The 22,707-nt window shown below is 44.9% G+C and overlaps 1 protein-coding gene across 2 annotated transcripts in view; it reads right to left on the bottom strand.

The window, feature by feature from the left end:
- The window catches only part of PPA2 (inorganic pyrophosphatase 2), a 60,298-nt gene extending 39,179 nt beyond the window's left edge, over window positions 1-21,119 (bottom strand). Inside the window, exons 1-4 of one of the 2 annotated variants that reach the window (XM_090036767.1) lie at window positions 20,894-21,119; window positions 18,870-18,934; window positions 15,552-15,596; window positions 2,800-2,853 (exon numbers count right to left, since the gene is read on the bottom strand). In XM_090036767.1, the coding sequence (XP_089892893.1) occupies window positions 2,800-2,853; window positions 15,552-15,596; window positions 18,870-18,934; window positions 20,894-21,056 (327 nt within the window). In that variant the 5' untranslated portion in view covers window positions 21,057-21,119. The remainder of the gene's footprint in view (window positions 1-2,799; window positions 2,854-15,551; window positions 15,597-18,869; window positions 18,935-20,893) is intronic. The other variant, XM_090036766.1, reaches the window with a different exon arrangement.
- Between the last annotated feature and the right edge of the window lie 1,588 nt (window positions 21,120-22,707).

Here is a 22,707-nt window from a genome sequence, read left to right as displayed (position 1 = left end):
GTGTGAGTATTCAGAGACTTTGAATTTATCACAATCATCTTTTGTGGACCCCTTAGACAGTCTGCAGACCCAACCACAGGTTGAAAACCAGTAATATAAAAGAAATGTGGTCTGAGAGGACAGAACAGGGAAGAAATTGTCTTAAGACAGATTTCAGTGACTTTGGTATAAAGAACTTCAGAACCACACAAGAAAAACTTCATACAGAGAGGCCTCATCTAGAGCGTTTCTCAGCCCATGGGTTATAACCCAAAAGTGAGTCACAAAAATATATGAAAGGGTCACAAATAATCACAGAAAAACAAGGAAAAAATATGTGAAATCGTGGATTTTCTACTTTAAAGGAGAAAAACACAAGAAAGCACTGGTTTCCCTTTGCAGACTGCCAGAGTTGCAACCTGCAAGGGGCTGCTTGGGGCTAAGGGAGAAGAGGAGGGTGATCAGGCAGAGGGCACTACGTGCATGTGTGCATATACACATGCACGTGGCAGGCAGGATGGAGAGCAGCTCCCCGCAGGTAAGTCCCTGGTGGTGGGGGTGAGGAAGGCATAGACAGTGCATCAGGGAGGCAGGGGGAACAGACAACACACTGGAGGGACAGGGAGCCACGTGCACCCCAAAATTTGTGTGCTTATAGTGGACACAGGGCTGAAGCCTAGCTGGACTGGCACAGGCAGGAGCTGCCTCCATGATCGAGTGGCCAGGTGCCGGCATGGGAAGGAGGACCAAAATTCATTGCTACCGCCACTGCTGCCACTATCGTAAGCCCTGCACCAGCTGTGCTGCCAGAAGCATGAAAAATAAACAGATGGGAGGGGGGTCACACTTCCTTCACCTGCTCCTGCCACCAGCATGCCAGGCCACAGCCACGTGCCATGGCCTAGCCACTGCCGCTCCCCTCACACTGTGCCTCTATCCTGGAGGGGGGGGGGGGGGGGTGGCAAGCAGCACAGGCAGCCTGAAGGGAGTGGTGGCAAAAGTGGCCAGACCAGGGTGCCAGAGTAGAACCATGGCCCAGTGCGTGAGCAGCTGGCAATGAGATAAGATGAGGGCAGTGCAGCCTCATCCCCCCAGTCTGTTACTTCTCACACTGCGGGTGGTACAGCTGGTGTGGGGGTCCCAGCAGCAGCAATGAGTCTCACCACCCTGTGCCAGGTCCCACCCACTGGGCCGCAGAGGTGGCTCATGCCCATGCTAGGAGAATCCCTTGCCTGCTGTAGGTGTACAAATGGAGGGGAGGGGTACGCACCCCCCCCACACATACCCCCTGCCCCACACACCTACCTGCAGCCCCACACATTGGGCGGCTGTGGCCTGGGAGCGTGGGACAGCGTTTGTATGTAAGGGGTATCAGGAGGGTTCAGGGTGTGGGGGGCTGTAGGCTGGAAATGAGGGGCACTGGCAGGGCCCCAGGAAGCTGCGAGTCAGGAGTGAGAGATACCGGCAATTTGCATTGTGCAAACTGCACAATGGTCAATGTCACTTGGGAGAGCCGCATGTTGATATTGCTGTTAATGTTTTCCTGTTGATGTTCATTTCTGTCTTTAAAATCAAGACTGTTGAGCTGCTTTAACTTGTAGGGTGTAATAAATATTTTGGGGCCAAAATATTTGTATGTTTTCTTCTTACTATTTATGCTGTCAGAATTCTGGCAGGATGCAAGGCGACCCCTACCTCAGCGGTATCTCAAGAGCTTCTGCATGCCGCTAAGTTACTGGGTCAACTAAAAGCAGCCACTGCTTGCATCCTTGCAAGAAGCAAGGTATAAAGAAACCACATAAGGCTGTCAAAAGAAGTACATCAGGGCATGCTCCCAGTGGGACAGCAGAGTGCCTTAAAGGTGTCAAACAAGAAAATAAATGTAAAGGTAACCTAGACAACCAGTTAAACCTTTGAAGAATGGAGATGAATTAGGGCTGTGGGGAAGAGGACACTTAGCCTTCACCCAATACCCTCATAATATGTAAGCAGATTACCCAAGAGGAATAAAACAGGGCTATGATTCCCAGATGTATGAGTTGTGGTAGTGCAAACAGTTTACATGACCTTCACTGTTATTTCAGCATCAGGGAAAAAAAAATGTTAAAGCTCTGGATGAGGCATTGCCACAACCATTAATAGCCTGTCCCTGTTCTCAAGACATTATGGAAGGCAGTCCTGAAATTAATATAAAACCTAGGGATCAAGTAAATTATTGCGAGATCTAACAGTCATTTTACCTAGACTACAAATGAAGCATTCCCAAGCCTCTGTATTGTGACACAGCAGAGGACCACTCCAGTTGGGCTCTGCATTTAACACTTCAAAAGCTCGTTTTTCTTGAGAAGAAACAAAGTGCCACTAAACAGTTCAGGGCAGAAGGCAATGTTTGCCATTTGCAAATGCAAGAAAGTCAAAAACTGGACTGGCAAGCTGTCATTTCCTCACTAGAAAAGCCCATAGGGAGGCATTAAATCCTAAATTAAATGAATTACTGACAGTAGAAGCGAGCCCAGGACATCATCCTGCAATCTAATGTTTTTAGGTTGTGTTTTCTCTCTCATTCATGTTGCTCAACATCATACTCTACACCTTGAAATCCATCTGACTATTGAAAAGGTACTACCTCAAGGGATAGAAAATTCCCCCTTTAATAGTTATATTTCTTGCAATTAAACGCTACTAAGCATACCTTGAAAAATGTCGCAGCAGTAAAAATGTTGTATGAAAAGATATAACTTTTTGTAAGTTTTGGGAAACATCATCAAGTTTTGCAAATATCTACATAATCAAGGCAATTTATCTCCTTGATTGAATTACCTCCATTTTCGCATTTGTCCAACGAGGCACTTCTACAACCATATTAAACACGACCTAAAACAAAAGAAAAGAAAAAAATTTTTAAATAAAAGTAGGTCGGCTAAAAACAGTGCATGAGGCAATACAAGTTATTCCTCCCATAACCTATACATGGATACAACAATATATGTCAACTCTGACTGCGTACAACATGTTCACAAACCTGAAACTTTTCACATAATTCTACTTTTCCAGTGGTAAAAGAGAGAGTAACAGCTAGCTAGGTAAGACTGAGATACCTGCATGATGCTTTTCAGTTTGTTCTCTGACACTTCTTCACCAACAGCTCAATAAGCCTATGGAACTCATTCTCACAAAATACCATTGAAGCCAATAGTTTTGCAGCATTCAAAAAAGACTGGATATGTAGGATATGTATAAAGAATACCCAATAACAAAAAAGGAAGATTTTTGGAAGAAATAAGAGAATTTTTGCTTCATGCTCTCAGACAAAAATCTAACCAGTGAAAGGAAGTTAATTTTTTTCCTTGGAGGCAAGTCATCTTATAACTGCCCTAATGCAATTGTTGTTTGTGCCAGCCTCTAAAGTACTTAGTACGGGCTACTTGGAACAAAATAGACCAAATGGCAATTCCTGTGTATTATTTTCTACTGTGTAACTGAAATAAGTCAGAAAATATAAAACAAAAGGAAAAAAGGAAAATATGTTGTATTACTGATTAAAATACTTTAACAACCCCAGCAAATCTCATGTTTATGTTGTGTCACATCACCATTGATGCCCTCAAGACAAGATGAGCAACAACTCATTTCAAGACAATCTTTCTACAAAAATAGGTTTTTACTAACTTCAGCACAATTGCATCAGGCACTGGATTTATCACTAAATCTCACCTTATGTTGGACCCCAGAAGATCCCTCACTATAGTACCTGAACTAAGAAAATACTGTTTAGCATAATGGACTGATCAAACCCAGCTCTTGCAGTGCCATGCTCAGCTCTACTTCCAAGTGGGGTAAGTAACAAGGTAAGTGGAGAAAAGGAGAATCTGTGATGTCACTCTCACTGATTTCTTCCTAAAGGTCTTAACTTATTCACATTCCTCTCCCAGAAAAAGATTCCAAAACCTTTTTAACTTTAATTTCTCTAACTGTCATGTCCACAATGTGACAGATCCTGTCTCAAGGAAGCAGGGTTAGTTTGGTAAGGGTATATAAACCTTGGCTGGAAAAGTGAAAATGGCTACAGAAGACCAAATTAATATTCACTCAGATGTGGATGCTCAGGGTCAGATAAAGGATTTACAAAGTTTTCCTGAAATGAGCCAGACAATGCCTTCATCACCACTGGAAATTAATTTTTGTTGTAAAGGAGATTGCAGATTTGTAGTGTTGCATCTATGCATTTTCCTGACTATGTATCTATGAGTGCACCTTCTGCAAAATATAGATTTGGTTTTAAAATTAAATAGAGCAAGCACTACAGAAATCTTCAGTGACTCAATAAGGACTCTGAGGGCCAAATTCTCAGATAGGGTAAATCAGTGCAGTACCAAAGACTTCAATAAATGGCACTGATTTATCCCAGCTGGGGTTCTGGCCCTCAGAATTTGTAGCATCAGTCAAACATGAATTACCAAGAGCTTTAAATATGACAGCCTGACAGATTAATTCATATGGTGGGGAGGAAAGGCCTCTCTCTAAAGCTTAGTGCTACAAGGATTGACAAGTTTAATTCTTCACTCAGGGCTGATGTTTATAAGTAACAAAAAATTGTCAATCTTTGCATTGAAGAGCCAGGACACTTGCCCTATGGACACAGGATTCAAAGTGGGGTGGAAATTAGAGGTGTGTATTGTAGGTGAGGGCGCAGCTCTATTGGGCACATAATCCTCTAAAACAGTTCTGCCCAACCTCCTGAACCTCCTGGCCCCACAAGCTGAGTGAGTGGCACGGGGTCAGTTTCTGGGCCAGATCCTCTGCAGAGACAGTCCATGGGCCCAATCTGCTGCACAGGGCAACATTATCCAGCCTACAGGGCTTCCCTGAGGTCAAGAAACTTGGCAGCAGGACAGCAGGAATTAACACTGCCACTGTTCCCTCTCTAGCACATTTCCAGGAGCCCCCCTGGGCTGGATGACAGCTCTGTGGACCGGATGACATGACTAGGTAAGCCAGATCTGGCCTGTGGGCAGGGGGAGGAGAATCCCTGCTCTACACAGATACACAAACCAAGATTGTGTTCCTTGTTCACATGAATCCACAGCACAGAGACATCCATTTTTACTTATGCCAGAGGTGGACAAATATGCCCCATGGGCCAGATTCAGTCTGCCAATTCATTTTATCTGGCTCATGGGCAGGTGGTGTGGGCAGTGGCAGCACATGGCAGGCCCTGAAGACCCTGCTTGGACCCCTGCCTTCACTGGTGGTCAGTGCCTCCAGCTCCAGCCTCTGCTGGTACCTCAGGGGATGCTGGGTGGAAGCAGCCCCACCTGCCTGCCCAGCACTGCACAGCGCCCTGGGAGATGGAGTCTGGCCGGCACAAGGCCTGTGGGGCCAGACTCCATCCCCCAGGCACTGTGGGGGATGCTGGTCTCATGCACGTATGTGCACGAGTGCACATATGTGTGCAACCCTCAACAGCTTGCCAAAACTCATTAAACAGCCCTTGAGCCCAAATAATTGCCCACCCCTGATGTACTCTCTAGGCAGAGAGGAAAGAAAGAAGTTTGTCAAGTGAAGAAAAGCTAAATAACATTCCCTGCAGAAACATAACAAGCTAACTGAGCACCTGAGGCAGGGGCAATATACAGAGGCAATGACGATTTCTAGCTGCCAGTGCCACCAGCATGGTTGCATGGCTGCAGCTGTTACTTTTCCACCTTTCCCCCTCACCCCAAGCACAGTGGATTAAAAAAAAAGATTATTTTTTACATTTAAAAAAAATCAATTTTTAATTCAAATATTTTACGTGATAATGAAGTTTTTCTTTCTAAAAATATACTTAATCTTAAAATGAAATCCAAATTTAATACAGCATAGGATACGGTACAATCTACTAAAATAATTTAAATAAAATACATTGAGTCAATGAAAACTGTGGAATAAAAGGCTGATTTTCTTCTTATGGGAACAAGGGAGAAAACACTTAATTTTTTATGACGAGCTTTAAAAACATGGCACAATATTTCATGTATTAGGGACCTGACCCTGCAGGGGATACAGGGTCTCTATTAGTGGATGCAAAGGATCAGCAAAGTCATCACAAATGTTGGAACCTAATGCTGGAAAAGCAGCAAAGATGAGAAGAAACTTAGCAGAAGATAATGAAGCAAACCTGTAACTTGTAGCATATGGGTGCAATGCTTATTTTCTGCCTCCGTTACCCAAAGATTTAAGTACTTCAGGTATAAAGGAAAGTGTTGCTGAAATTGCAAAATACTTCTGTAACAACCAATTTGCTTCAGCTACACTGACAAGACCTGGGAAATCCAAGCTAACTCTCCCACAAGATGCATGATGGAATTCAGTGGTTGACTAACAACTGGCCTATTCTGATGACCATCTGTGAACAAAAATTGACAAAACTGATGGAAGCATCACAGCTTAGAGTTGTCAATATTGGACTAAAGAGAAATGTAGAAGGCATGCTGAATACACTAAAACCTATTTCCATAGCCTTGGACAAACTACAGAAAGATTGCTGCTGTACTGCAGATGGTTTAGAAATTTGGAAAGAACTTCAAGAAACATTAATACCAGAAATACCCAACAGCAAAGTTAAACTGCAGGAAGTAATGAAACGGATGGATCAAGCACTTACTCCACCTCATTTTCTTGCTGATATTCTTAACAAAGTACCAGGGCTTAACTGCCAAAGAGAAAACTGTTGTTATGATACGGGCATCTAAATCACCCATCAATCGTGCCAACCATAATAAATTTCAGGGCTAGAGGTAAACCATTCAAGCAGTACATATTTGCTGAGCATGTTTTAAAGAGAGTCACACCACTGAACTGGTGGAAGTCCCTACCCAAGCACCTAGAAGCAGAGTTTGTGGAAGTGCTAAAACAGCTTTTAGCAGCAGGTGCAGAAAGAACATTTTCTTCATCTGAACTGGCTCATTCAAAGCTGATACATCTAATGAGAGTTGAAAAAGCAGGAAAACTTATTTTTCTTTCTAGCCTGTGAATAAAAAGAGGGAAGGGAATGAGATTTATGATTTCTAAAAACTTGAAAGAAGAGGGGTAAAAAATTTCAACACAGCCTAGGTAAAAAAATGACTCTCTCACTTTGAAGAGAATTAGGCAACTAGGAAGTTCGAATGACTTTCACCTAGGCATTTTAGAAATTTTTCCCCAGGGTGAAATAAGTGGTTTAATTTAACCTGAAATAAATGGTTTAATTAACTACCCACAGTTCATATTTCTAATACTATAACAGTTAATACTAGTGTTTAATAAATTAATTGCAAATGTGCACCATGTTTTGATAAAAAAAGTTTCTGTATCCAAAACCGTAAAGTTTTGTTTCATAAATTTGAAGTTGTGGTTTTGTGCTTTTAATTAAATTCAAGTTTGTGTGTTTAATTATAGTGCAACTTGATACATTATAGGCAAAAAGTTAATCATCTAGTGAATAAGAAATACATATTTCACCACTTTATAGCATTCTAAAACGTAGGATTTCTAACGATCAAAATATGTTAAGCTATATATACACACACACAATCTAGTTTGTGTATCGAAGAAACATATGTAACAGATCTGCTGTAAAAACTGTATTTAGTTGTAAATCAACATGTTCTGTTATAGCAATCAATGAAAACACACCTTTATTTTAAAAACAAATGAAAATACACAACAAGAAAGTTGATAAAAATCCATTATTTCAATCAGGCTTGCTTGCTGACTTAAAACATAATTTAAATCAACCTCATTTTAAAATCAGTCCACCCTGCCCCCAAATCAATGCCCAGGGCTACTGCCCTGGTTGTCCCACCTTAGTTATGCTACTGATTCCATAGGGTTCCTATACACATGCAGGGAGGCTGCTCTGATGAACTGTAATTATATCATGTCAAAGTAGACTCTATTAATCTCAAGTAATTACCTCACTCCAGCAGACTCCAGCATCATGTGCATCAGCTTCCCTGCACTACAAATGGCAGCGGGGCACTTGAAAGCTCATTCAATATGCTTTAATTCAAAACACATAGCCGTCATTTTTCAGCGCTGATACACATGATGCTCCGGGCACTTTAATTAGCGTGGCCCTCAAAGCTGCACTAATTAAAGCGCACCCCCCCACCCCCACACACACCTCCTGGAGCACATCTATAAACACCCCTAGTTTCTAAGATGGAATGTAAAGAGAGCCAGAACATAATTTTAACAATATTTAAAAGTATCTCTTAATTTTTTTTTGACAAAGATGCACAGAGCTAGGTTCACGAAATCAGGGGAAGGTAACAGGACTGAAAACATTCTACTTAAACATAGTATAAAATATCCCAAACAGTAATAACTGACTCCTTTCCTTGCTCCCTCTCATAAACAGGCAGTAAACTGCCCCTACCTTGCCAAGCTACTTCCTTTCCTAGTCCTGCTGAGCTCCAACCCCATACTCCATGACTGTGAGGCAGGGGATGGAGACTGAAGGTGCAAAGACAATTGTGGACTGGGAACCTGAGAGTTTGGGGCTAATGAAGAACATTGGAGGAGTGAACTGATTTTGACTAGGAAGGGAGAAACAGGAGCTTAGTAAGGAAGAGAACAGAATAGATGGGGGAGAAAGGAGAGAGAAAGAGGAACAGAAGGGAATGGCATGGTTTTCCGCAGACGATAAAAATACAGTGCTGCTTTTGTGTCTTTATTACCAGTAACCCAGAGGACAGAAGAGACATGCTGCAGCTTGCAATTACTTTAGCCGCCTGTATAGCAAAGTGCTTAAAAAAAACAAAAACCATGCATTTTTAACAGCATTTTTTGAACAGCATTCTGGAGTTGCTGATGCTCCTCAGTAAAGCTTTGTACTAAAATGACACAGGAACAAAATATTGTGGCCTGAAAGACAGTGGAATTTTTTCAGTATAAATTAACAGAGGTGTATGGCCAAAAGGAAGATACAATGTCCACTCTATAAACTCTAAAGATTTACTGGCTTCTTATCTTACATTTCTTTGCGCTGTGAAGTGAGGAATTCTGACAATACTGAAGAAAAGGTTTCATGATTATTGTACAAGTGATGTTCTTTGGCAAGCCAAAGAAGTAAACTGGTCACATGAACATTACTGAAAGATCCTGTATCAAGACAAAGCCTCTGATGTGGGTTAAAATAAAATACCGACATTCATGGGTTTTGAAAATGGCTTCTTTGAAACTAAGATTGATTGATTCGTTGATGTAGCTGCCTTTGCAAACAATCTCCTTCTGGTAGATATTAACCTGATGAACGCCAAGACAACTTCCTTTGTTCTCAGCCTTTGTTAATGTGCACCACTGCAATGGAAGATCTTTAAATATTAGCCAGATCCTTCCAGGAAAGTGGGAAGAGTAGAAACGTTGTAATGGATTCTCCACAGATGGCACGTGAGCAATCCCAGAAGCTGCTTTTTAGCACCATGGGCTGTCAGAATAAACTAGGGCGCCTGACCACAAGGGAAAGACCTGCACAATGGAAACTGTTAAAATAGTTCATTTCATAACTTTTTTCTTTTTTGTTTGGACCGTGCTGAAGAATGAGCACTATTAGTTTTTTCTACAAACAGAAATGCCTTAGTTTTATCACAGGAAAGATAAACTGATGCACTTTTTTATTTTTTAACACTGTCCCAAAGTGCCAGCCCTTTGTCAAATCACTCATTTGCATTGTCTGCCTACTTAGATGACCCCTTACAGCTCACACAGCTAGCTTATCTGAAATTTTCACTTAATAGAGTCAATTCAACTTGAATTTGCAAGGGCACTCTGACACGTGCAACACACTTGACGGAAGCCCTGATTTAAAAGAGCTGACCTTGCAAAGCTGTGCAAGTAAATGAGGATAAACTTGACATGCTTGGATAATTTCCTTGCCAACGCCAATAAACACCTTTTCATTTGAAGTAAAATGCTGTTTTCAAAAATACGTGACTCCTCTCACAGAGTAGATCTGTGAGTACTTCACAAAAGACACGTACAATGATAAGTGGATTAGAAATCCTTTCAGTGCAGCAGGGAGCGACATTTCAGATTTGTCTTTAAAAGAAGACTATGACCTCAAGGAACTTCCTACCACAAGACACTGCAGACCATACTCAATAATCAGCCCCTCACGGAGTTCTGACTGCAGCTACAGGGGGAAACATCCAGCACAGATGGAGATTTGAAACTTTTGATGCCTTTCACAGTAATTTACCGAGGCGAGAACGAGTTCTCAGTGCTCCTAATGCTTAAAACAAAGCACAGATTCAAACGATAATGACTTAAGACCAAAGAGAAGTATAATTTCCCCCTGCTAAGTAGTTACACTGAACTCCTTAAACAGTTAAAATACATAGCTTCCTTTATTCCTTTCTCCCCACCCCCACAACCAAGGAAGCAATTCCAGCAGCTGCCACCAAGATAACATGATTGCAGAGCCAAGCATAATTTAGTGTCTGTAATCTGAGACTGTTCAAGGGATAGCTTCATCACTCAGGTGTGATCCACAGCAGGAAAAGCCAGGAACTTATTTACTATGCACTCCCTGGGCACACACTTTACACCATGGCAAGAGTGGTAGCTTATCGCTCTTGCTACCTCCCATACTTCAGCTTACCTTAGATTGCTCCTGAAGCCATGCCCATAAACAGATCCAGGATTTCATAAAGGAGGTACAGGAGCAGTGACCTGTGCTGAAGCAGGGGTGGGTACACACTGCCCCTTCTCACCCAGTACATACACACCAGGACAGGCAGACAGTGCTGAAGGAGCAGGAGTGGGAGACTATTTTTTTAAAGTCCCTCAAGCAGGTAAGTATCTTCCCTCCCCCTCTGTGCTCAGCAGCATGTTCCTTCCCCTCCCCTGCTCTCCTCTCCTCTGCCAGCACTGCGGGGGGGGGGGGGGGGGCAGGCGCAGAGCAGCTCCTGCCCCACTCCAGCCAAGCTGCATGAGCCAGGCTTGGATAGAGAAAGTGTGGCGGTTCCCTCACTGGGAAGGATCACCTAGGGGGACCAGGCAGAAAGAAGGCACCCTCTTATCACTGCTCCTGTCCCTGGCAGAACCCAGATGCAGTAGACAAGAGTGGCTCTGGAGCTCTCTTTGCCCCCAGGACAGCCTGAGGGGCAAGAGCAGTCAAGGTGGAAGGAGGGAAGGGGGGGATGTATCGATGAGCATGGAAGAAAAGGGACATAAAAAACTGTCCCTGCTTGCTTACTTCCCTCTGTGATCAACTGAAAGGGGTGTGTGTCCTCACCACTGCACCTGCCCCTGGCCATACCCTTAAACAAGTTGAGTTTTCTAATCACCCAGATGTGTATCACCCAAGCTTGTGCCACGGCAACACTACAAACTTCTGCTGGCACAGACAGATCAGCCAGGAATCACAACTCTTCACACCACTTAGTGATGGACAAGGCAGTAGAAGTCCCTAAGGTAGATTCAGCTAGACCAGTGAAACTTCCCTTTTGCCAGTACAGCTTGTTTCACCTAGGTAGGGTGGTTTCTCTATACCAATGCAAAGGCAGCACAGCTTTGTCCACACTACAAGTGATTTGTAGACGTCAGACATTGGAAAAAAGCAGTTAGTGTGGTCATGGTCTTGCATGCATTCAATCAAAAAGCAAATTAAGTACACTGAGAGGCAGAATACTAACGTTTTTAATTTCCTCTCCAATGTCACAAGGGCTCTGAACAATTTGAAATAGATTAGATAGAGAAAATTTGGCGCAAGTCTACTCAGTCTATTTTCCATATCTAAACTGTTATCAAAGACACAAAATTAAATAGATAAGGACTGAGTAAGCCTAATGTAAAACTGGCTTTCAGAAACACCGTATAGCCAAGGACTTGGGAACCTCTGGCCATTAAAAATGTCACGTCACTTTTCACAAGATTAAAGAGACATGACCAGTAAATTCTACCCGAATTCCAGTTTGAGCACCAATGGCACTTGTCACGTCCATCACATCCCTTGCACTTTCAAATGGATGTGTTCCTCTTCACTCCATACCATCCTGCTCATGTATTACGGTGCGGTGGTAAAGCATCACCCTGCTTCACCCGAAATGGCTGTGTTTCGTTGCTGAAAAAATTTTTCCCTCTACATATATCTGAGGTGATTTATTACATACTCCCATTCCCAGATCCCTTTCAATGAAAGAAAACAAAAGGTGCTACAACATTCAATATGCAATAAGCAATAACTGCAACAAAATTTGGGGAATCTTATGTGCAATTCATAAACCCTCTCTGAGATTATTAACTTGGCTGCAGCTTTATAAAACTATTAACCGCACTCTGAATGTGCACCTCACTTGCTTTCCCAGGTGCCTTTTAACCTCTAAACTAAAATGGAATTCCAAAGGTTAGCTTCACAGAGCTGGCAATAGAGAGCTGTCTGCTTAATTGCTCCTCTACTGAAAAGTAATGACTCTAAACCAGGAGTGTCAAACAAAGGACCCACAGGTCAGAATTGGCCCTTTGGCCTACCAATGGACCAGGGAATTTGGGGACATGGCTAGCAGTGGGTGCGACTTCCTGCAGAATCTGGGGCCCCAGTGGACACTGCCAGCAGCAGCAAGTGGGCAAGTGACAGCTGTGCAACACTGCCTTCAGTCGACCTTCGGCCACTCGGACCACTATTGCTTACAAACCTCTGCAGGGCCCGTGGCCACCTGACTTGCCACTGCCTACCCCACTGCTGCTGCATTGGCCACCGATGCTGTATGCCCTGGGCCAGATCCAGCCTAAGGAACCCCGTAGTCCAGATCTAGCCTGTGGCACAATGTGAACTTAATACCCATGCTGTAAACAACAGGCTGGCTCCGTTCTAAGATAAATGGTTTATAAGGGAAATGTTTCCTCGTGACTAGGCTTGGCAAGATTTGATTTTTATCAGTAAACATAGATAAATGTTGATTTCACCTCACACTCACAGTCTGACAAAAAAATTTCTATTGTTAATAATCAAAATTTATAGAAAGGTAAGAAAAATGATGGCTGACAGATTCTTTGATGACAGAGGGAGCAGTACTTTGGACTACAACTCCCAAAAACCTTAGGGGACTGTGAGTGAACAAAGGAAGAGGAAGTGACAAAGTGGACAAAAAAGCTATAGGCAAGCAGAGCCAGGACTGACGGCAGCTCTGCCGCTCAGCTGGCAGCAGTCCTACAGTAGTTACCTTTTTCTTTAATAAACTGACTGCCCCTCACATCCCTATTTTGCACAATCCCATAAAATTTAGATTGATAAAAATAAAAAATAAATGCCTAAAGATAAGCATTGATATTATCCATCAAAAGTATTAAAAAATTATAAGCAAATTCTTCCAAGCCTACTCATGACCAAGCCATCCTGACAGGGGTTTGTTATCATATACTGTAACAGATAACAACATAGGGGACTGAAAGCTTACAAAAGTGCAAGTGTTGCTCTACTGGGCTACAGAGAAAGGGACGTGTTTTTCACCATTTGAGATGAGGAGAGGTGCTGCAGGAGCTGCTGAAGCAGGGAAAACTCTCCTGTCCTGGAAAGACAGAGCCCCACAAAGGAAAAGTAAACTAGAGTGTGGAGCATTACATTCAGGATATTTGTCTAAGTTATCTGTATTCACTTGTGCTTTCGTTTTAGGCAAAACCCAATAGTATTTTAAGAGTCCTGTGCATTGTCTGGGTGTTTCTAGTTGCTTACCTCTATCACAGGCCCCTGAAGATACAACTTGTTGCCCACACAACTTGCGTTGTGGAAGAAGGCAGGCCTAAGCTACCAACTTATCTTGGAGGAAGCTGGGCTGCATAGCTCTATTTCCGTGAAGGGCTAACAGCCAAAAAGCCTGTGCCTAGGAAATGTGCCAGGCAGTCCCAGAAAGGAAACAGTGCTGCAGCTAACTGAGACCAAGAGATGTTTAAAAAACACGTACCCAGTGAATTGGGCCCCAACACAGTAGCCTGATGTATGTTCACCTAAAGGAGGTCAAACCAACCAGTGATGGCATTATGTTAGGCTCCAATTTTGTTAGGACACCTACATAAATGGGCCCCTACCTGTGGAAATCCTTGCTGGACCAGGGACACAGACAATACATCATATGTGGAAAAAACAACACTGTTTTATTCAAAATTAACAAGACTTCCACTAAACAAAACTTTATTACTGCTTAGAAGTTTCACAGTTTCAGACATTTTGGGGGTACTTTTCAGCTCTGGAGGTACTTGGAAAGGTCCCAGACAGTGGCACTTCCAGTTTCGCTGCTACACATGGGTTCCCCCCCACCCTTGTCGATCAGCTGTCAGGGGACTCTTCAGTTCTTGACTGGCCACTGGGGGGTACCCCAACCAAAAAAGGTTGAAAACCCCTGTTCTAGCACAAGAATGCACATTGAGAGAGCATGCTCACCACCCTTCCCAACAATCATACTGCTCCTCTGAAACATTTCAGTTTTCATGCAGGTTCATGCACAAGTTTGCCCCTACCTCAGCAATTAAATTTACATTAACAAAATGCAGTGAATCAAAGGAAATGTAACTGGGCACTGTGGGTTAAATTAATTATGAGCTACAGAATTACCGCGTATGGGTGAGTGGGCAGGTATCGGGGGTAGTGCACTGGACTTCAACAAGATGCACAAACTAATGTCACACACCAACTGTGACATTTCCTGAAACTAAACTATCTGTGACACTTTGCCAGCTTAGAAGGGCCAGAGAGTTTTGAAGTATAGTTATTTGGTATTGTCTTCCTGACTGCAGATTGCTGGGTGCTCAACAGCTACTTTGAAGCTTTACCGAGGATCCATGGTATATGAGAATCCATATTTTCATATATATGGGGGAGGGGAGCAGGGGGGTTGGTGGAAACAAAAACAAAAAAAAATTGGCTCCAGAACAAAGACTAATTCTTTTTTATTCTTCGAGTCATTATTTAAGAAATGCTATAATTTCAGAAGGAAACAATAATAAAGACTCTTGTACACATATTTACATAAAAGTCTCGGGCATCGGTTAACTCTGCCACTAGCAACAACACTGCCTACCTGATAATGTGTCACTTTCCATTCCTGTGCCCATCTGCACAACCCAGAAAGCATGTGTCCTGAAATCCCAAACACACCTGTAGGTCTGGGGTTTAGCCCATCATACTCAAGACCCATTTAAAATAAAAAGTTTATATTTTGTGTGTGTTCATTCTGCAGTCAGAAGGTACAACGAATATTTCATTAAGTAGGCTTGTGCATACTTCTGAATGTAATAGGAGAAAAGCTAATGGATCAACTTTGCAAATGTCATAACGAAGCTTCTACAGAAAGATAAAAATGTTTGTCTTTTAGAACATCTTGATGAATAGAAAAACCTAACATTTATTACCCATTTGAAGAAGAAAACATTAAGATCACACTCAGCTCCCTCTTCCCTTAGTATTTTTTTTTTCACTTGAATGCTTGTCAGTTGTATTCAATGAAAGATGCATAGTACTGAACAGCTTTTGCCTGGAAGTTCCATAACAACCTAACCATTGCAAGCAGAGTATTAGCAAGTGATGTTTAATAAAGAATAATTTCTAACTGTACCTCACTTCCATTAATCTTTGATCTCTTTGCTGGAATCTCTTTGTCCTATAAAGAAAAAGGAAAATTGCAATTTAGAATGCTCACTTACATGAGTCAAATCACAAATATACTCCTGCTAAAAAAGATAATACTACAATGTTTATGTAAATACAGACTAGACTATTAATTTTAAGCAGGTCTGAAAAATCCTGTCACGGGGTAGAAAGTAAAATGCTTGACTTTGTAAGTGTAAGAGCTTAAGCTATTAAATTTATGTTGAATAGATTTAAAGTTGCACATAAAGTTTCCAGATCTTACAGTTCTCAGAGCCAAAATCTTCCAAAAGCTCACATATGGGTTTTTGTCTTCCCAAGTCAAGACAGGAAAAAAATCTAGTTTCTCCTTGCTGCTGCTCGACAAGTGCTAGGCAGCAGCTACGTAAAATTTAAAAGGGTGAGTTTTAATTCCCTCCTACAATCACAAAACAACCAAAAACCATGACAACTTCATAATACTGCTGCCTGAGAAGGCTGAAAATAGTACCGTAAAGGCCAGCAGGCAAAAGAGTTATTTACAGGAAAGGAAGACCTCAGGAGGCAGAGCCTGGAGGAAAGAAAAGGAATACCAACCTCTTCCTTAGCTCTTCCTTTTGCAGCTTCCAGGATGCTGAGAGAGGGTAAGGGTAATATTGAAACCCATACCTATTCCAGCAACTCAGATACTCCACTGGGAAACTAAAATTAGAAAGCTTGTTCCTCACATTTAGCAGTCAGACTGGGAAGGGCACTTGAAGATAAATTAAAATAAAAATAGCTTTGCATGGAGGATCCAGGAGCAGAATCCTAGCAGAAACAGCAACAGCTACTTCTCTTGTAGCAGCTACGGATGGCAAGAATGTTGTGCATCTCACCAGGGCATGACCTCTGAACTTCACAGGCAAGTTTATTCCCCCAATTCTAAGTGTTCTCCATTACTTCTCACTAGCAGGTTTAGTCTGCCTGCTGGAAGGCATCAGGGATATTTTCTATAGACTTGATGACAGCATGTGTTAAAGTTGTAGATTTCTCTCAGCATCCAGGTCATCCAACTGGCCCAGGCAACAAATGATAAAAAATGGACAAACACTTCTTACATAAACAGGTTAGGAAGTCTGCCATAAACAAACTTCAAACTAAACCAAAGACTGGCAGTTCCCAATGACACATGAAACAGGCATTTCATTATGGTCATAATGAAACTCCAGGAAGCGTGTCTAACAAGACATGTAAGTGCTCAGCTACACCTCTTGCCTTGTAATTGTCCTAAGGTGCGCTTACCATGATTTTCTTGGGCATTATCGCCAGCTTCAAATTATAACACTCCTTTTGAGAATTAAATAAATCTATACCACCCTCTTAAAAAGATTATATATGCTTTCTCCTCAGCAAATCTGCCAGAAGTTTTGGAAGGTACAAGGAAATGCATATATTTAATTGCACATATAGAAAGATATTGTATTATATGGGCTCTGCAAAATAAAATGTGATTTAGGAATAACAACTTCGTATTCTAGAAGCATATAACCTCAAACTCCTAAGAATGAAGTTAATTAACTACCAGAACATCTTGCCAAAAGACATGGTTAGCTTTCTCATCATTTAGATCCTTTAAATTAAGGCTAGCATTCTACACATTATAATCTAATTCTAATACAAATAAGCCCTATGAAAAAATACTGACATTCTATGTCCTGTACCACACAGGAAATTAATTATTATCATAATAACTAGAGATGCACCGATATATCGATTGATATTGGATCGGCAATAATAAAAGGAAAATTAACATTATCAACTATCAGCTTTTTCTGGCTAGTGTAGCTGATAATGTCACTGATAAATGCCACATGAATGCACGCAGCCAAGAATGCAGCCCAGCAATGTCCTTCCTGCAGGTAAGGCAATGGTGGGGTGGGAGAAGGGAAGGGGTGTGGGGTAGCAGATTGAGGCCCCAACAGTGAGGAAAGGAGTGGGGCAGGGACTGCCCACCAAGGCAGTGAATGGGACCCCAGGGCCAAAAGCAGGACAGAGCCATGGGCAACTTATCCAGGCGGCACAGCAGGTGGGAAGGGGAGGCGGATACCAACCGTTGCGCACGCCCCTGGGGGAGGTGGGGGGCATGTCTGTGTCTCCCCACCCTGGACTTGTGCATGGGACACAGACGGGCTGCCCTCAGCGGGCTTGGGGCTCTGCTCTGCTGCCTTTCCCTTGGGAGCCCCCCACTGCAGGACAGACAGGGTACGCACAGACAGTGCAGGGCTCCAGAGAGAAAGTCAGAAAAGTGGAATGCCCCGCCCCGAGCAGGAGCCGTGCTGGGGGGTGCTATAGCTACTCCAAAATTTGCCCTAGCTTCCCCACCCAGCCATCCCTCCCAGCACCACCTCCATCGCCTGCCCCATGCAGCTGAGTCCGCCCCGTCCAGTACCCCCACCAGGAAGTCTGGCACTGCCCCTGGTCCCAAACCCACAGCAGGCATCCTACCTCTGCCCCACACACATCTGGGGGATGGGGCACATACTTCCCCCAGGGGTGCATGCAGCAGCAGGGAGCTGCCCTTTCTCAGCTCCACCATACTGCCTGGACAAGCTGCCCACATCTCCATCTCCATCCTGCTCCCAGCCCCAGGGTCCCATTCATGATCCTGGCTGGGCAGCACCTGCCCCTGCCCGTGCCCCACTCCCTCTCACACCGTGGGGGCCTCAATCTACACCCCCCATGCCCTTTCCCCTCCACAGACTTACTGCAGGGCATTGACCTGCAAGCTGCTGGGCTGCATTCCTGTAAAACTGGCTATCGGATCAATACTGGCCAATATGCCTGGTTAATAACAGACTATCAGTATCAGCCAAAAAAATCTTTATCAGTGCATCCTACGACTAGGTCGAACGGTCACAAACTCCTGTTTCAGGATGGACATAAGGAAGAATTTCTTTACTGTCCGAGCCCCCAAGGTCTGGAACAGTCTGCCAGCGGAGGTGGTTCAAGCACCTACACTGAACACCTTCAAGAGTAAATTGGATGCTTATCTTGCTGGGATCCTATGACCCCAGCTGACTTCCTGCCCTTTGGGCAGGGGGCTGGACTCGATGATCTCCCGAGGTCCCTTCCAGCCCTGATGTCTATGAAAACCCTAATAACCACTTATAATAACCACTTACAGTTATTAATATCACAATAACTCTTCTGGTCTAACATATATAAATCTACAGTACTATTTAGTTTTTTTAAAAAGTTTTCAACTGAAATGGAAAAAAAATTACCATCATTTTAAGAAGTAATTGTTAGACTCATAAATAAATACCTCTTCAGATGCAGCAAACAGAGGGATGTCATGAAATGGAGAAATATATTTGCCCTCTCCACTCTCTGCAAGACAAAAAAAGCGTTACAAATCTTAACTAAACAAGCAAGCATCAATCAAGCACTTTACTAACAAACAATAAGTTAGCAATCTAAATACAGATTTTCTGGGGTTTATGTTGCAATTCCATTTTTAAGGGTTTTTTTTCCAAATTCCAAACTTAACTACAAAAAAGGGACATCTTCCCTTGATACTGTTTATCACAGCATTTCTCAATCCATGGGTTGAGACCCAAAAGTGGGTTGTGAAAACATTGTAAAGGGTCATGGGGAGGTCCCAGGGAAGTGCCTGGTTTTCCTGTGGAAGCTGCAACGCTGGCAGCCCACATGGAGCCAGCTCACAGCCTGGGGCATGGGAATCACTCGGCATTTTGAGAGCAGCCCCAAGACCCAAAGAGGGAGCGAGTGGGCGGAGGCAGCAGCCAGAGGAGGGAGGGAGAGGGAGAAAGATTGTGTGGGTCGGGATCAGGGGGCTGTGGGTCGCAGCAAGCTGACAATTATGCTAACAGGTGTGAAAAAAGGTTGAGAACCACTGGTCTACCAGACAGCTGCACTATGTCCTTCGTCTCTTCTGCCTACCCATTCTCCTAAATGCAATCAGCAAAATGAATCCTGCAAAGATACTCTCCAGGTAACTCAAGGATCATGCCAAGCTCGCATAAAGAGAAACCACAGATAAAACAGATATTCGGTACTCAGAGACCACGAATGCCTGCATACGTCCCTGATCCAGCTACCTATATTCATACTTAACGTAAGTATAGACATAGGCCTATTTCCACTGAGAATTACACTCGTCACTCCTGGAATGAGGAAAGAACAATGGAGTTTTTCACCACTCCTGGAAGTCTTCCAAACGCAACACTGCCTCTCTCTCAGCAAAGAAAGACAAAGTTTAGTCATAGGTCACTCACTGCTCCAACTGAACTGACTTTCCCTAGATCAGCCCTCTTGCCAACAGCCTCATGATGATGTATTACTAACAATTTACATAACCTGCCCATTTTCCTCATCCCAATGTAAATCAGATGCAACTCCCCTGAAGTCACTGGAATCATACTGATATGAAACCAGCGCAAGACAAGAAACACGTGGAAATGTTTTTTTTGTATCTTTGCTACTATTAAAATGTGTAATTCTGAATCAAAACACCTAGAGCTTTTTCTCAGCTTTGACAGGTCTTTTTGAGCTCTGTTCACACATTCACACTCACTGCGGGCTTCTCAACGGGCTCGCCTTTGGATGGACATCCTCATTTTAGTTGCAAATTTCCCTTTGCTACAGGCATATCTGAAACACTAATGAGCACAAGCGTGACTGCACAAGGCAGATTCTAGTCCCTGGTATGTCTGCTAGAACAGGGGTGACCAACCTGTGACATACATGTGTTTCAAGCAGCACGGCATCCTCTGTGTGCAACCCAGCAGATCAGGGAGGGGGCAAGCATTGAAGTGGCAGGCAGGGCAGAAATACAGCTGCAGATTGGACAGGGTAGGAAAGCAGAAAGCAGAGCAGCAGATTGAAGGGCAGGGTTCACTGGGAAAACTTTAATCCTCTCTTAATTCGGGAGGCTACTGAAGGCATGAGCAATTCTAGGGGTCAACAAATGTGAAAACAGGGATGGGAGTGGGTCAAAAGTTAAGGAGTACTCCAGTGGCTGACACCCACTCAGATCAGGCAGGGAAGCAGACAGCAGGGCAGCCAATGAGGAAGGGAGTGCAAGGCAGGTGAGCAGTAAGCAAAGCAGCTGCTCAGCTCCAAAAAGCAGTTAGCAGAGCACCTCATCGGGCAGGAAGCACAGGGCAAGAAGCAGAAAACAGAGCAATGGATTGGACAAGGAGCACAGGGCAGGGAGCAGAAAGCAGAGCCGCGGATAGAGCAGAGAAGCAGAAACCAGAGCGGCGATGGCGTGGGGCGGTGCCCAGCCCGGCCCAGCCGCCCCCCCCCCGGGCCCCTGCTACTCACTGAAGTAAAGGCGGTGCTGGGCCGAGCGGGGCGGCCCCCGCGGCTCCGAGCCGTATCCCGCCAGGGCGCCGAGGCGGCGGCAGCGCAGTGCTGCGGGGCGACCCCCGCTCGCCCGCGCCAGCAGCACCAGCAGCCGCGGCGCCAGCCCCAGCCCCGCGCGCATGCTGCCTCCGGCCCGGCCGAGCGTGCGCACTGCGAGCCCCTGAAGCCGCTGCCCTCACTGCCCTGCCTTGTGCTGGGGCCGAGCAGCCGGGATACTGGGGGCGCCTGCGGCTCCTTCCCGTGCCGCTGCTGCCTGGGGGCGGCACGTGGCCCTTCCACTCGGACCCGCCAGGGGTCCCCTGCACCCCCCACATGCTCCCAGGGCCGCTGCTCCCCCGCCCCACGCACCCCACGGCTCTGGGGTCCTGGGCTCCCCTCCCGCTTCCGCATCCTGCCCCTGTGGCCAGTAGGGCGATACACCTAAGTAGGAAGGAGGCTCTGTCTTGGGGGCCCCCGAGGCCTGCCGGGAAGGGTTTCACTGGGCAGTGCCCGCTGGGTCTTTGTGCTTGCTTCTGGTCCAGCAGGAGCTCTGCTCTGTCCCTCCTTGGTCGCTGTTGAGCCTTTGGCCCATACTCCTGTCACTGTTTTCTTTAGTCGTCCCCTGTAATCACTTGAGGTGCTCCTACTGGTCCCTAGGTGATTTGCAGCGGCACATTAGGGGGCCTGCTTGGTAGGCAATGGCAATAAGCCTGTCCCTGGTCCTGTGAACAGTGTCCACCAGCTCCTTAGACTCGTGCCAAGACTGGTGGGCAACGCCTGGTATGCTCTGCTCAGTATCCCCCTTTAGAGCACTTGTTTTCAACCTAGGACCTCGTTCCTGTCCCTGTTTTGCTTTTCATTTGTGGAGCGACTGCCCCGGGCACTGAAGCAAAGGGGTGCCAAAAGGCTCTACCCAGCCAGGGCAGACACAGGACAGAGCCATGACTGACTTGTCTGGGGGGACGGGGAAGTCCCATCACTACATGCACTCCCAGGCAAGCATGGGGGGGAGCCGCATGGCCCCCAAGATCTGTGCACAGGGCAAGGGTGGGCTGCCACTGTGGACTTGCCCCAAGCACCAAACTTCTTTGCTATGGTACTGCACTCCTATCCCCCTTTTGCTTAGCTGTCCCAAGGACTGTTGGTTCACATTTAATAGCCTCCCCTTCCCCCCGCCCCCCGAAAGAGGGCTCATAACAATTTCTTGCCCGCAACTCCATGTGCATCAAGTAGGCCTGCCCCTGTCCTTGCCCCTGTGGTGTCCCCCACCCTCCAGCTGGAGCACTCCTTATGAGCATATGACCCCCAGGCCCATCCCTGTTTTCACTTTTTTTGTCCTACAAAATCCCTTGTTGTTACATACTTAGTGCCCCTCCTCTAGAAAGAGGGAAGGGCCTGTAGTTTCTGTGTGGGCCTAGCCCTTAGATTGCATGCATGACAAATAGGCCTGCCCCTGCTGAGGGAACCCACAGCTGGGGCCAGTGGGATGTGGGGTGCCGATGTAGTGCAGTGGAGTTGCCCACAGTAAGACATGGAGGGGAGGGGAGCAGGTGGCACATGGTCATGGGGCCTGTGGCCTCCAGCCACTCCAACAGCCCTGGCCTAGCCAATGGTCCTTTGCAATAAGAGCCCAGAGTCTCCTTTAATCCCAGGACTACAGGAACTGGGGCTTCAAGAAAAGCAGAGTCATCACTAGGCATTTTGGCACCCTGGGTGCCAAGTGCTGGAAAGCAGCAGGGGGTGGGATTGTGGTGATGGAAGTACCCAGTGCTTGCTTACTTCCTCCCACAGAG

This window comes from Crocodylus siamensis, chromosome 2, assembly GCF_052110815.1.
Source record: "Crocodylus siamensis isolate JL-2025a chromosome 2, ASM5211081v1, whole genome shotgun sequence".
Classification (NCBI taxonomy): domain Eukaryota; kingdom Metazoa; phylum Chordata; order Crocodylia; family Crocodylidae; genus Crocodylus; species Crocodylus siamensis.
Note: the sequence above shows the minus strand (reverse complement) of the source record. Positions and strands in the feature narration are given on the sequence as shown.